Consider the following 14,355-nt stretch of genomic DNA (forward strand, 5'->3'; position numbering starts at 1 on the left):
TTGATCAAGCTAATTATATAACTTATGATTACTGGAGAAGCAGATTATGAAAAATGAAGTTTCAGGATACTCCCCCCAATCTCTTTAAGTATTCCTATTAGATCAATCACAGAATCAGAGAATTTCAGAAATTTCAGTTCAAACTTCTATTTATAGGCAAGAAGAATACTAGGGCCAGATAAAGGGAAATACTTATTCAAAGTAGAGAATAGAGCCCAAGATAGAGATCAGTTCTCCAAAGGAATGTAGTCACCTCAGTTTCTTATCTGAAGCCACTCAACTAAGTGTTAGGAAAGCTATCTAATTCTTTGACCTGGCATTTAATGCCTCATCTTTCTCTGACCTAAACTTTCTTTCCAACTTTGTCTTTCCCTTCTCTCCATTCAAATGCCCATGGATATTCCTAAGGAGTTCTCTTTTCCTTGAAGTTCCTCTCTATTAATCTCTGCATGGGCAAGTCCCACCTATATGCTATGTCCTACAGAAATAATTTATTGATTTCTTAACTGAACACTTCTATCTGTAGAACAGCACTTTTGTGACACTTTCTACTCTCTCTTATCTAACAGTGATTTGTGTACGTTGCAACTCTTCCTAAAATTTATGTTACTTGACCAATTCACCTTAATAATCTCATCATTGACACACAGAGCTTTGTTCCTACTATGTTCTTGGCACATATGAAAGGAATACAGGATTAATCTTGTAGTGAGACATTCAGTAACATAACCAAAAATTAAATTCATATATTTCCTACCGTTTGGTTTCTCCAAAGCTTTTGATAAAATAGATTTTTCACATTGGCTAAATCTCCCCCTAAATCTGGCTTTTCCCACCCTTAAACCAAAGAAAACATTGCTCCAAGTCACTCCTAAATTATCAGCAACAGATCCTGTTAATCTAATGTTTTTAATTTAATTTTAGGTGCAATGATGAAGAGTTTTTTCCTAGTTGTGACTATCCTGGCATTAACCGTGCCGTTTTTGGTAAGTTAATTTCATCTAATCAGTTTGTATCAAATTTTTTAAATTTATTTAAGGGCTTTAATTGTGTAAATTTCTAAATACAGTTATATTTTATAGAACAAAATAGCTGTATAAGTAATTTATTTTTACATTTATTTTTCTTATTAAAGTCATAATCTTCTGGATATTCCTCTGGTTTCTAGGAATAAAGAAATCACAGTTTGTCATCTAGAGAAAACCTTTAAAATTCTCATATGATAGAAAAAACACGTTTGGGAGGAAAAATCCTGAAAATATTTTTAAATTATAATATGCGCTTAAAATAATTCACAAAAAATAAATATATAAACCATAGATGAAGATCAGAAATGTTTTTAGTTAAATTCTTATTTCATGCAAACTCCAATTTGTTTAGGAACTAAATCCTTAAAATATTAGGAACTAGTTTAAGCTTTTTTAAATATAATTTTATTTATTTTAATTGGAGGTTAATTACTTTACAATATTGTATTGGTTTTGCCATACATCAACATGAATCCACCACAGGTATACACGTGTTCCCCATCCTGAACCCCCCTCCTTCCTCCCTCCCTCTTTAAGCTTTTTTACCAATTTCAAATAACTTGACACGTACTTTTAATATTTAAATGTATTGAAACTTTTGTTATAATATTTCCATTGTGTTAACTCCCTCTCAGGGATTATATCCATAAACACCTCTTTGATTTTTAGGCAAACATCTGAAAGCATCAGATGTTTATTTTCCTGTTCTTACTGTTGGCAAATAAGTGGCTGGGATCCTCAAATGAACATGAAAATAAAACAGACCAATAGCCAAAACAATAAGGAAAACTAGTCAAAAAAATTAAAAAAAATCCCAAACCTTTTTCATGTTATACCTGTGGTGGATTCATGTTGATGTTGTGTCCTGGTGCACACAAGCTTTTGTTTGTGCCCTCCAAGAGTCAGTTTCCTCAGTCCTGTGTAAGTTCTGGAGGCTCTATGGTGGGGTTCATGGTGACCTCCTCTAGCAGGGCTTATGCCATACCTAGGTCTACTGCACCCAGAGCTCCTGCCCTACAGCAGTCAACTGCTGACCTGTACCTCTGCAGGAGACATTCAAACAAAGTTCTGGCTCAGTCTCTGTGGGGTCTCTGGGTCCTGGTGCATACCAGGTTTATTTGAGCCCTCCAAGCATCTCTGGCGGGTATGGGGTTTGATTCTAAATGCTATTTCACCCTTCTACCATCTTGCTGGGGCTTCTCCTTTGCCGTTGAACATGAGGCATCTTTCCTCGGTGGGATCCAACATTCTCCTGTCGATGGCTGTTCAGCAGCGAGTTGAAATTTTGGAGTTCTTGCAGGAGAAGATGAGCACAAGTCTTTCTACTCTGTAACAAACTACTTCTACAACAAACTGGAAAATTCATAAAGAGATGGGAATACCAGACCACCTGACCTGCCTCCTGAAAAATCTGTCTTCAGGTCAAGAAGCAACAGTTAGAACTGGACATGGAACAACAGACTGGTTCCAAATCAGGAAAGGAGTACATCAGGGCTGTATATTGTCACCCTGCTTATTAACTTATACACACAGTACATCATGAGAAATGCTGGGCTGGATGAAGCACAAGTTGTAATCAAGATTGCCAGGAGAAATATCAATAACCTCAGATATGCAGATGACGTCACCCATATGGCAGAAAGCAAAGAAGAACTAAAGAGCCTCTTGATGAAAGTGAAAGAAGAGAGTGAAAAAGTTGGCTTAAAGCTCAACATTCAGAAAACTAAGATCATGGCATCCGGTCCCATCACTTCATGTCAAATAGATGGGGAAACAATGGAAACAGTGACAGACTTTATTTTTGGGGGATCCAAAATCACTGCAGATGGTGACTGCAGCCATGAAATTAAAACACATTTTCTTCTTGGAAGAAAAGCTATGACCAAACTAGATAGCATATTAAAAAGCAGAGACATTACTTTGCCAACCAAGGTCTGTCTGGTCAAAGCTATGCCTTTTCCAGTAGTCATGTATGGATGTGAGAGTTGGACTATAAAGAAAGCTGAGCACTGAAGAATTGATGCTTTTGGACTGTGGTGTTGGAGAAGACTCTAGAATCCCTTGGACTGCAAGGAGATCCAACCAGTCTGTCCTAAAGGAAATCAGTCCTGAATATTCATTGGAAGGACAGATTCTGAAGCTGAAGCTCCAATACTTTGGCCATCTGATGCGAAGAACCGACTCATTGGAAAAGACCCTGATGCTAGGAAGGATTGAAGGCAGAAGGACAAGGGGATGACAGAGGATGAGACGGTTGGATGGCATTACCGACTCTCGATGTGAGTTTAAATAAACTCCAGGAGCTGGTGATGAACAGGGAAGCCTGGCATGCTGCAGTCCATGGGATCGCAAAGAGTCAGACACGACTGAGCAACTGAACTGAACTGATGACCTCCTCTTAAATTGTAAAATTTGGAACAGCACTAATCCTTGTTTCATAATTCATTTATTCCTAAATTTAGTTTTGCTTTCAAGTTAATATCTCTTAAATAATTCTATTTGGTAAATTCTTAGAATCTTTTTAAAAATTTGAATTACTATGACATTCATATTTCTTCCTTTCTTCTTTGAAATTTGATTTTATTGTGGCCACCTGCATATTTAGAACTTGGGCTATCTCTTGAGGGATAGAGGTTAAAGTTTAAATCAGAAAGTGATTCACAACTGCTTGACCTCTGAAAACATCTTCGCTATTCCCAAACTCTCCTTCCTGTCTTCACAAAGCTACAAGCCCCATGGATATGAACAAATAATTCAAAAGATGAATGAAAGTTTAGATTGATTTTTACCATCCAATCTTATTATATAATCTTACTTACCCAATCAAAATCATACAACTTAATACAGCAATGTTGCAGCATCTCTTATGTGCTAAATGTATTCGTTCTCTCCAAAGTATAAATAGCTAAGATAATATTTATTATTAGCAATTATCTGATGAGCTGCACGATCTTATAGTCTATTGATGGCATTATAAATTGGTGTATTTTTACTGTACAGCAGTTTAATAATTTCTGTCAAAGAATTTTCCCCAAAAAATCATATTTTTGAAAGACTGTTTTAAGAAATCTATTGAAAACTGAAAACTATTTAAAAGGCCATTGACATCTGGGCTTCCCTGGTGTCTCAGACAGTAAAGAATCTGCCTGCATGCAGAAGACCTAGTTTTCATCCTTGGATTGGGAAGATTTCCCCAGAGAAGGGACTGGCTACCCACTCAAGTATCTTACCTGGAGAATTCCATGGACAGGGGAGCCTGGTGGGCTACATAGGTCATTTTAAAAGTCCATTGATATCTATCCAGATGTTTTCCATGTCTGTATTTACAATAAAAACATTTTTGATAAACCTTTAAAAGTTAACAATAAAGAACAAACATTTCATGATATAACCATTGATTGTTTTTCAACTTTGAATATGCAAGTATGAAAACTGAGGTGATGGAAAAATGATATGAGATCATACGTCTTTAAAAAATTTAAGATACAGGATACTAAAATGAACATATACCAAGAATACATAATGCATGTAGACTGATATTATATTCAAATCTATATCTAAATTTTCAGGATGTTTTAGTGTGGGCAAATTTTTAATATTAATATAAATTTTTAAATTTTAAACTAATGACAATAAATTTAGAGGTAAATAAGTCCCTGTCTTAACACACCCTGTATTTTATTGTTTTTTTAAATCTCTGATATCCTATACCAACAACTTCCTAAAGGTTTATAGGATCTTTTATATCCCAGGGATATGTGTGAAAAGTCTTAAACTAAAATTGTCATCTTAAAACTATTTACCATTATGAACTCACCTTTTGTAAGTTTTAAAGCTTCATATAGATATGCCTGTAAACTACTTTCTCACTCCTGATTTCCTATGCATGTTACAATCCAGAACTAAGAAAAGTACTACAAATACATGATAATTTTAAAATGCTATTATTTATATAACATTTATATACCAGTGTTATGCTAGAGGCAATTTTTTAATCAAGAAAACCTCATAAATCATCTTAGGAGAGCAGAAACAGAAAAATATGCTCAATTCTCCTCTTATTTTTAGCAATATATATTCAATACAAATTGAATATAGGTTGTTCATGTTCTTCATTTAAGCAATATCATATATAGTTGTTGGTACAGAGATCAAATGATCATATTCTTTTCAATCTTGAATTTTTCTCCCTAAGTAGTGATTTTTAAGAACAAATTAACCATGAGGCTTATTATTGCTATTTTAGTTAGCATGTATCTGTCATTTCTTGAGGGTTTCACAGACTTTAGATAACCTAGAAAAGTGCTTTATAATATTTTACAATACAAAAATAAAAGCAAGAAAAACATGTTTATCTTTTTTATAAAAGATATTTTAAAATCATAAAAACTAGACTCTATCATGCTTTTTTTCTTCTAATGTCTTGTTTCTGATTCTTTCTCTGAATCTCACCAGGGTGCCCAGGAGCAAAACCAGGAACAACCAATAGTAAGTTTATTTCCAGTAGAGATATAAATCCAAAGAATAACATTCTGCAAAGTTTAATGATATTAAAATGCCTTCTATCTAAAGACTAAGTAAATATTTAAACTATATAAAATAATTGGATAATCTTTGTAAAAATAATCATTTCATCAACCAATCATAGGAATCAATATCAATGTTTATCTGAAAATCTTGGTATCACTTTACAGGCCAAGTTGTGTTGATTTTCATGAGTATTTAGCAACATGTATTTAGCAACATGAGAAAACCTTCTCAGAATTTAATACTGGGAAAACAATGAAAACAAAAGCAAAGCTTAATATTTCTTCTGTCTACTTTTTAAGAAATGGGAAATGATTCCTCTCTGAAACATCTTCAGATGATTCTCATACAATTGTATTTACTTCCCCCAGTTTGTTTGAATGAATACCTTTAAATATGTCTCCTTTCATGAGAAAACCTTGCTCTGAGGTATAATTTCATTCGTTTCTATTCATTAAGAAAGATCTAATGATTTTATATTTTATAATGGTTCCTAATTAATATTAATTAATTAAACAGAACCAATCAATTATTATAATTATTTAATTATTATATTATATATCACATTATATCACATGAGTTGATGTGATGTGGAATATATATTATATTATATATATTTATATATGCAATATAATGTGATATATATCACATTATGTAACATAATATATATTATATATATCATATAATATGTGATATACATCATATATATCACATTATATTATATATAATATCTATATATAGTGTATTATATCTATATATAATATCTATATTATATATATAATATAATGTGATATATATCACATATATCACAATATATCACATGATGTGATATGATGTGAAATGTATATTATGTTTTTATATAATTATATATAATATATATTATATATTAATAATTGATTAGTTCTATTACTTTGGCCACCTGATGTGAAGAGCTGACTTATTTGAAAAGACCCTGATTCTGGGAAAGATTGAGGGCAGGAGGAGAAGGCGACAACAGAGGATGAGATGGTTGGATGGCATCATGGACTCAATGGACATGGGTTTGGGTGGACTCCGGGAGTTGATGATGGACAGGGTGGCCTGGCGTGCTGCAGTTCATGGGGTCACAAAGAGTGGGACACAACTGAGCAACTGAAATGAACTGAACTGAATATATAATACATAAATATTATAATGTAATATATTATATATTATAAAATTATAAAATTTTATAAATTATATAAAAATATATAAACCCAAGAATCCACATCATATCACATCATGATATATAATATATAATACAGTGCATAATACAATTTATAATATTATATGATTATATAATATACAGTATTAATATATCAGTATATAATATAATTGTCTATAGTTAACTGCACCTAACTAATATATTTTATGACTGTACCTAATTAATAGAACTGTGGCAAATAAAGATGGAAAATTTCCTAACTGATCTTTAATGGATAAAACTAAGCAGAAAAAAAAAAACCCAACATATAAACCGAGGAATCACATCACATTATTTTTACTATTTTGCTAGAATTAGTTTAGATAAAATGCACCTGTAGCCTAATCCCTAGATAAATATAATAAAAAAACAGTTACAAACATATGGTGAGAATTAACATATATATATATATATACACACACATACACATTCATGTATATGGAAAGAGATATACAGTTTTTTTCTTTGTGTGTAGAATGCTTATGTACTGTATGTCAAAGCTCTCTTTGAAACTGTTCTAGCTGTGGTACTTATAAAAGGCAACATTTACTGAGCACTTTTTACATATGCCAAGCTCTGGGCAAAGTGGTTTACATTATGAGCTATCTCATCTATTTTTTTGAAACTAATGTTATTTTTAATATTTGCTGAAAATCAAGAAGTGGAAGGAAGATGTACAAATCCATATCTTTTAAAATAATATGGTTTCTGGGTTCACTATTCCCAATGTTGTACTTTCTTAACATCAGATACTGTAACAATTTGTTTCAAAAAATTCTGATTTAAGATATCTCTTCACTCCAGCCTACAATAATACCATTCTGCATAATTTATTCTCTTTGCAGTGCTGTGAGAAAGATGAAAGATTCTTCAATGACAAAATAGCCAAATATATCCCAATTCAGTATGTGTTGAGTAGGTATCCTAGTTATGGACTCAATTACTACCAACAGAGACCAGTTGCACTAATTAATAATCAATTTCTGCCATACCCATATTATGCAAAGCCAGTTGCAGTTAGGTCACCTGCCCAAACTCTTCAGTGGCAAATTTTGCCAAATACTGTGCCTGCCAAGTCCTGCCAAGACCAGCCAACTACCATGGCACGTCACCCACACCCACATTTATCATTTATGGCCATTCCACCAAAGAAAGATCAGGATAAAACAGAAATCCCTGCCATCAATACCATCGCTAGTGTTGAGCCTACAGTACACAGTACACCTACCACCGAAGCAATAGTGAACACGGTAGATAATCCAGAAGCTTCCTCAGAATCGATTGCGAGTGCACCTGAGACCAACACAGCCCAAGTTACTTCAACCGAGGTCTAAAAACTCTAAGGAGACATCAAAGAAGACAACGCAGGTAAATAAGCAAAATGAATAATAGCCAAGATTCATGGACTTATTAATATAATCATAACATCTAAACTAGCATAGATGGATAAATTAAATCTGTTACAGAGAAGGCAAAATGGGGTAATTATAACTTACATTTGCTGGTTCTTTAGCATGTATATACTAGATTCTTTCCCAACAAGAAAGTTTTAAAATATCTTATTTTACAAAATGAATAAAAATTGCAGATTTTATTATTAAACCTTTTTCAACAATTGCTATACTCCTTGAATCTATCAGTTTTATTTTACTCTTGTTCACACACAAAGACAGTAAAATACAGTGTCAAACTCATGATTTTTCTTATCTCAAAAATGTTTTCTTAGAAAAAAATCATATAGGCTATGAGTTTAAATACATTTTAATTGTATACCAGTGTTGTTGCACTCTACTTTTGGTAAGAATAGAAAGAAAGGAAACAATATGTTTCACGCATAGCATTTTATCTCAGGCATCACTTCCGAAAGGATGTATAAGCTTAGGCACCCAAATTTCTCCTATTTTAATGTAATCCCACAGAAAAATTCTAATTTTTAACTTGAAAAGCACCTACTTATTAAGAGGAAACTTTCAGAACTTTAATGTAAAATATGTCTATTTATTATTTGGATCAATGGATAATGGCAGAGTCCAAAATAATTTAAAACATATGAAGAAGTTAAGATAGAAAATAACTAAAGATTGTGAAATAATTTAGGAAGAAAGTGACAACATTTTGAGGGTCTAGGCAACAAATACTTTCATCACACTGTCTACATATTTTTGGTCTAAAATGAACACAGCATGATATAATGGTAATAGCATTAGATCAGAGAAGGCTGCTTCTTCTGTTGTGTGACTTTAAGCAAATCATTACTCTCTCTGAAGAGTCATCACTCTTTCATTTTCTCATCATTTTGGTTGCTACGAGATTCAAGTGAGAAAGCATATTGTGAATGAGATGTAAAAAGCAATCAATCTGTGAAATATAATCCTCTAGAAAAGATGAAGCATAATTAGTAAATATTAAAATTTACTTTCAACTAAAATATCAAGTCCTTACTGAATTATCAAAACTACATAACAATCTCAGTTTAATCCTGTAGCAGCCATATGGAATGGATTATATTACCATCTTGAATCCACAAATGAAAGCTAGGGATGCAAATTGCTACAGGTGAAAGTTCAAAACTGGAAACCAAATCAAACCTGCTTGATTTCAGATAGTAAGGCTTAATTAGTACGTCTGCTGTTTCCATATGGGCTATTTGTTTAAAAAAAATAAAAATAAAAACAGAAAACATACTCTAACTTTCCAAGACCAGCATATGTGTAAATTTTATTACTGAGATTGTGTTTAATAGGACATCTGGTAAGAAAGAGAAGATAATAAGCTGATAAATCTTTGACTCATTAAAATTTCAAAAAGAAAATGAATAAATTAATGGACACAAAATGAAAACAAGTAATTGACTTTGCAACTATCTATTTTATTGATATGAAATACATTATTACATGATTGTTTTTAATAAAATAATCATTATCTCAATAGTTAACATTTGTTCAAAACTCAAGAACCCAGATTCCTAAGTTAAAACCACACAGTGTAAGATCACTTATAAAAAAAGAATGTATAGGACTGTGTCTTTCTGTGAATATCAGATGAAGACAATTGTATCAGTTCACTATGAGGTGAATTTAAATATTTAAATTTATATATTTAGTTAGATAAACTCCTTGGATACAGACATGAAGCAAATCATGGAAGCTAAATAAAATGCATATCATGAGAACTGTTGGCACATTGTGAACTAAATCTCTAAATTGTCATTATTATAGGTCTAGCTGAAACCAAATGACTACTTCAAACTTTCCTTTGGCCAGTTGTCTGCCTTCAGTGAACAGAGAATATGATTTTCACAGATCCAGCTCCTTTCTCATCTCCTCTTACATTTTACATTTATGCCGCATTTAGTTTTTTGATTCCTGCATAATAAAGCCAATCAAATGCAATGGATCTCTCTTTTTTTAATTTATTTATTTTAATTGGAGGTTAATTACTTTGCAATATTGTATTGGTTTTGCCATACATCAACATGACTCTGCCACGGGTGTACACGTATTCCCCATCCTGAACCCCCCTCCCTCCTCCCTCCCCTTACCATCCCTCTGGGTCATCCCAGTGCACCAGCCCCAAGCATCCTGTATCCTGCATTGAACCTGGACTGGCGATTCATTTCTTATATGATATTATACATGTTTCAATGCCATTCTCCCAAATCATCCCACCCTCTCCCTCTCCCACAGAGTCCAAAAGACTGTTCTATGCATCTGTATCTCTTTTGCTATCTCACATACAGAGTTATTGTTCCCATCTTTCTAAATTCCATATATATGCATTAGTATATTGTATCGGTGTTTTTCTTTCTGGCTTGCTTCACTCTGTATAATAGGCCCCAGTTCCATCCACCTCATTAGAACGAATTCAAATGTATTCTTTTTAATGGCTGAGTAATACTCCATTGTGTATATGTACCACTGCTTTCTTATCCATTCATCTGCTAATGGACATCTAGGTTGTTTCCATGTCCTGGCTATTATAAACAGTGCTGTGATGAACATTGGGGTACATGTGTCTCTTTCAATTCTGGTTTCCTCAGTGTGTATGCCCAGCAGTGGGATTGCTGGGTCATAAGGTAGTTCTATTTGCAATTTTTTAAGGAATCTCCACACTGTTCTCCATAGTGGCTGTACTAGTTTGCATTCCCACCAACAGTGTAAGGGGGTTCCCTTTTCTCCACACCCTCTCCAGCATTTATTGCTTGTAGACTTTTGGATCGCAGCCATTCTGACTGGCGTGAAATGGTACCTCACTGTGGTTTTGATTTGCATTTCTCTGATAATGAGTGATGTTGAGCATCTTTTCATGTGTTTGTTAGCCATCTGCATGTCTTCTTTGGAGAAATGTCTGTTTAGTTCTTTGGCGCATTTTTTGATTGGGTCATTTATTTTTCTGGAATTGAGCTGCAGGAGTTGCTTGTATATTTTTGAGATTAGTTGTTTGTCAGTTGCTTCATTTGCTATTATTTTCTCCCATTCTGAAGGCTGTCTTTTCACCTCGCTTATAGTTTCCTTTGTTGTGCAGAAGCTTTTAATTTTAATTAGGTCCCATTTGTTTATTTTTGCCTTTATTTCCAATATTCTGGGAGGTGGGTCATGGAGGATCCTGCTGTGATTTATGTCGGAGATTGTTTTGCCTATGTTCTCCTTTAGGAGTTTTATAGTTTCTTGCTAGGGTACAGCCCTGGAGGATCCAGGAGGTAATTCGAAGGTGGGGACAGAATCAGCGTCCTGGAAAAAACTTATTTAATTACAGATATAGAGGGAGAGCATAAAACAGACTCTGGTTTTGGGGTAGATGCTCGGGAACAGGGGGTTTCCTGAGGCTTGATCATGCCTTTGCATATGCCAAGCCTCCTTCCTCATGACCTTTGCCATGGGCGGAGTTCCTTACGCTGGCCCCCAGCATATCCCCCTTTTTTGTTTAATTTAACCAGGTGCAGGTCAGTTGAGAGCTTCTGAATGCTCTGCCGAAGAATCCTGACAATACAAGGAAGAATGATTATAAGAAGCAAAATTAAAGCACCAACGGCAACATAACTAAAGACATTAGACAGAATGTTTAAAATTAGAGAAGGTGTGGAAAAAGTCATTAGCGGCTCTAGCCGCAGTAAAATCCAAATGAGAGGGTTCCAAGGTCTGTATCTGATTATGAAATTTCCCTAAGTCTAAACTAATATCTGAGCTATTCCAAACACCTAAAATATGATTTTTCAACATATTGGGCATTTGCACTTGTTGAGTCCATGAATTGCTGCCACAGTAACAGTAACAGTAATAGTTGTTGTTATTGAAGCTGAATTCCCTAAAATTAGTAAGCCCACAAACCATCTTGATCACCTTAAATCTTAACAAGATGAGAGCATACATTGTTTACAAGACACTACAGTAAGTCCACCTGTGTAATTCATATGAACATTAAGTTTGCTCGAATCGTTAACAAAGAGAAAAACATAAGGAGAGGGTAGACAAGCTAAAATAGAATAAGTAAAATCATTTTCTGGTCAGAGTTCGTGCTGCAGCAGCTGTCAGTCCCGCCGGGATCTCGATGCTTATCTTGCCTCTCCTGCCGGCAGGCACCGGGGCGCCGCCCTCTCTCCCTCGCTGAAGCGGCTTCAGGCTCAGCGGTGCACTGGGCTCCGGCAGCCAGGCTGGCCCCGCGCATGGCTCCCGGCATGCGGCTGTTCCATGTGGTGGCGGCGGCAGGGGCAGAGGAGTGCCCTTCGAAGCAATGGGGGATCCTGGTGCCTGGGGATCCAAATTGGCAAATCTGCGTCCTGTGGAAAAATACAAGCACATCCTCTCCCACAAGTTAGCAGTATGGCTGGCCCTTTTCACTCTCTTGTAAGGAGATCTTTTTACTTAACCAGAGGCTGAGTCTTAGCCCCTTTCAAAGGCTGAATAGGAAATTTTTTCAAAAAATGCAATAGGGGCCTTGAGGGGGAATGAAACAAAATTTGACTCCTGAAATCTATCAGGGCAACTTGCCAATCATCACTATTTTGTAAAAGATTTACAGTTGATCCTTATTGAATGGAATTACTATATTTGTTACATCTTTTCTAAAAAATTCCACACCTTTTTTTTTTTTTAATAATTAATTGTGCCACTAAGCTGGGATAAGAGAAAACTATTTTTCTTGCGGTCACTGGTAGATGGAACCAATGGGCCTTCTTGTCTCAAGCATCCTGTAGGTGTATGCTTTGTGGCAAGAATAATTTAATCTCATCTTTTGGTAATATTAATCCTAATTAACTGATCATTTAAAGCCTCATCCATCTTAATAAAAGCCGAATCTGTCTTACTAGTCAACTTTGTCTTAGAACTGAGATTAGGATCGCTTTTTTTTTTTAAGCTATCAAACGAAGGCTTTAAATCTGCAGTAGTCAGTTTTAAATGTGGGCATATCTAATTAATATCTCCTAATAATTTCTGGAAATCATTTAAAATTAGTAAACAACCTCTCCGCAGCTTTAAAGGGGCATTATCAGTTTTTAAAATTTTTGGCAGACCTAAATATGAGAAGCAAGTAAAGAGGCATTGCACAATATCTTTATAAGCTTCTCCAGTTATCCTTTTGTAACCTAAATCTGGTCTATAGCTTTTTAGATGACAAGCAACCATCTAATCTTTGATTGAATATCTCCAGCAATGGGAACTCACTACTCTCCAAGGTTTTAAACTCTCTCTCACCTTTTTCTCTGTAGCACTCCCACCCCCGCATACCACTTTTTTTAATCTCACCAACTCATTTTCAGTAGTATGTGTTGGCCAGAAGCTGGGCCAGTAAAGATCTGTTAAAGGCCTAGAAGTGGTAATTTCTTGCACCCAAAAAGCTAGATCACTAGATCCAAGTCCTCTGGGGCTCCTAGCTTGAAAAGTCAAGGTTTTTCCTATCTGAAAGCAAAAGCTGTGTTATTTTTTGGCCTTTATTAATTTGCACAGTTTTAGTAGGCGGCAAGATCAAAATTTTATTATTTCTCCAGTATAATCAGAATCTACTACACCAGGCACAACCGAAATTCTTTGCAAACAAAGTGAGCTACGCCCTAGCACAAGTCCAGAATGTCCTCAGGCAGGGGGCCAGCCATGCCCATTGGAGGTGGTGGAACTGAGGTCCAGGCCCCAGCTACCTGGGGTTGATTGGCACGGCTTGTTGTCTCTGTTTAGCAGGACACTGCCAACAAAATGCCTCATTTGGCCACAAGAGAAGCACTTTTTATTTTTAGAATCCTTTTTGTTATGATTACTTTTCTTTTTCCCTTTTCTCTCTCTCTCTCTTTGTTTTTTCTCGTTTTCTCTTTTTTTTTTTTTTTTTTTGCTTGGGTGAGGCCCCCCTGAGGAGGTTTTCTTCAAGGAGCAGGCTCTGCTTTAAACGCTCCTTTGTTTTTAAAAAAAAATTGTCCCTATCTTTTTCAACCTTAGGCAATGTTCTGGGAGGCTTTTGAACTGAGCTGAACTGAACTGAACTAAACTGGGAGGCGTAAGCGGAGGTGGGGTGGTCGCCTTAAATCAGAAAATGTTGGATTAATTTTTAAAGGTTTGCGTAGAGGGGGAGGGGGCTCACCAGGGCACCGGG

At 35.0% G+C, this 14,355-nt stretch overlaps 1 protein-coding gene across 1 annotated transcript; it reads left to right on the plus strand.

The window, feature by feature from the left end:
- The first annotated feature begins 929 nt into the window (after window positions 1-929).
- CSN3 (casein kappa) lies at window positions 930-8,111 on the plus strand. The gene is made up of 3 exons (XM_052642252.1): window positions 930-986; window positions 5,484-5,516; window positions 7,623-8,111. Exons 1-3 carry the CDS (start codon window positions 930-932, stop codon window positions 8,109-8,111), a joined length of 579 nt encoding a protein of 192 aa, XP_052498212.1.
- The last annotated feature ends 6,244 nt before the right edge of the window (window positions 8,112-14,355 follow it).

This window comes from Budorcas taxicolor, chromosome 6 (assembly GCF_023091745.1).
Source record: "Budorcas taxicolor isolate Tak-1 chromosome 6, Takin1.1, whole genome shotgun sequence".
Classification (NCBI taxonomy): Eukaryota; Metazoa; Chordata; class Mammalia; order Artiodactyla; family Bovidae; genus Budorcas; species Budorcas taxicolor.

What these genes read in the sequence shown, in the direction of transcription:
- CSN3 (XM_052642252.1), top strand. Translation starts at nt 930, where the DNA reads ATGATGAAGAGTTTTTTCCTAGTTGTGACTATCCTGGCATTAACCGTG. An exon ending in CATTAACCGTGCCGTTTTTG is followed by an intron (nt 987 to 5,483) that starts GTAAGTTAATTT and finishes GAATCTCACCAG; the next exon opens with GGTGCCCAGGAGCAAAACCA. An exon ending in AAAACCAGGAACAACCAATA is followed by an intron (nt 5,517 to 7,622) that starts GTAAGTTTATTT and finishes TTCTCTTTGCAG; the next exon opens with TGCTGTGAGAAAGATGAAAG.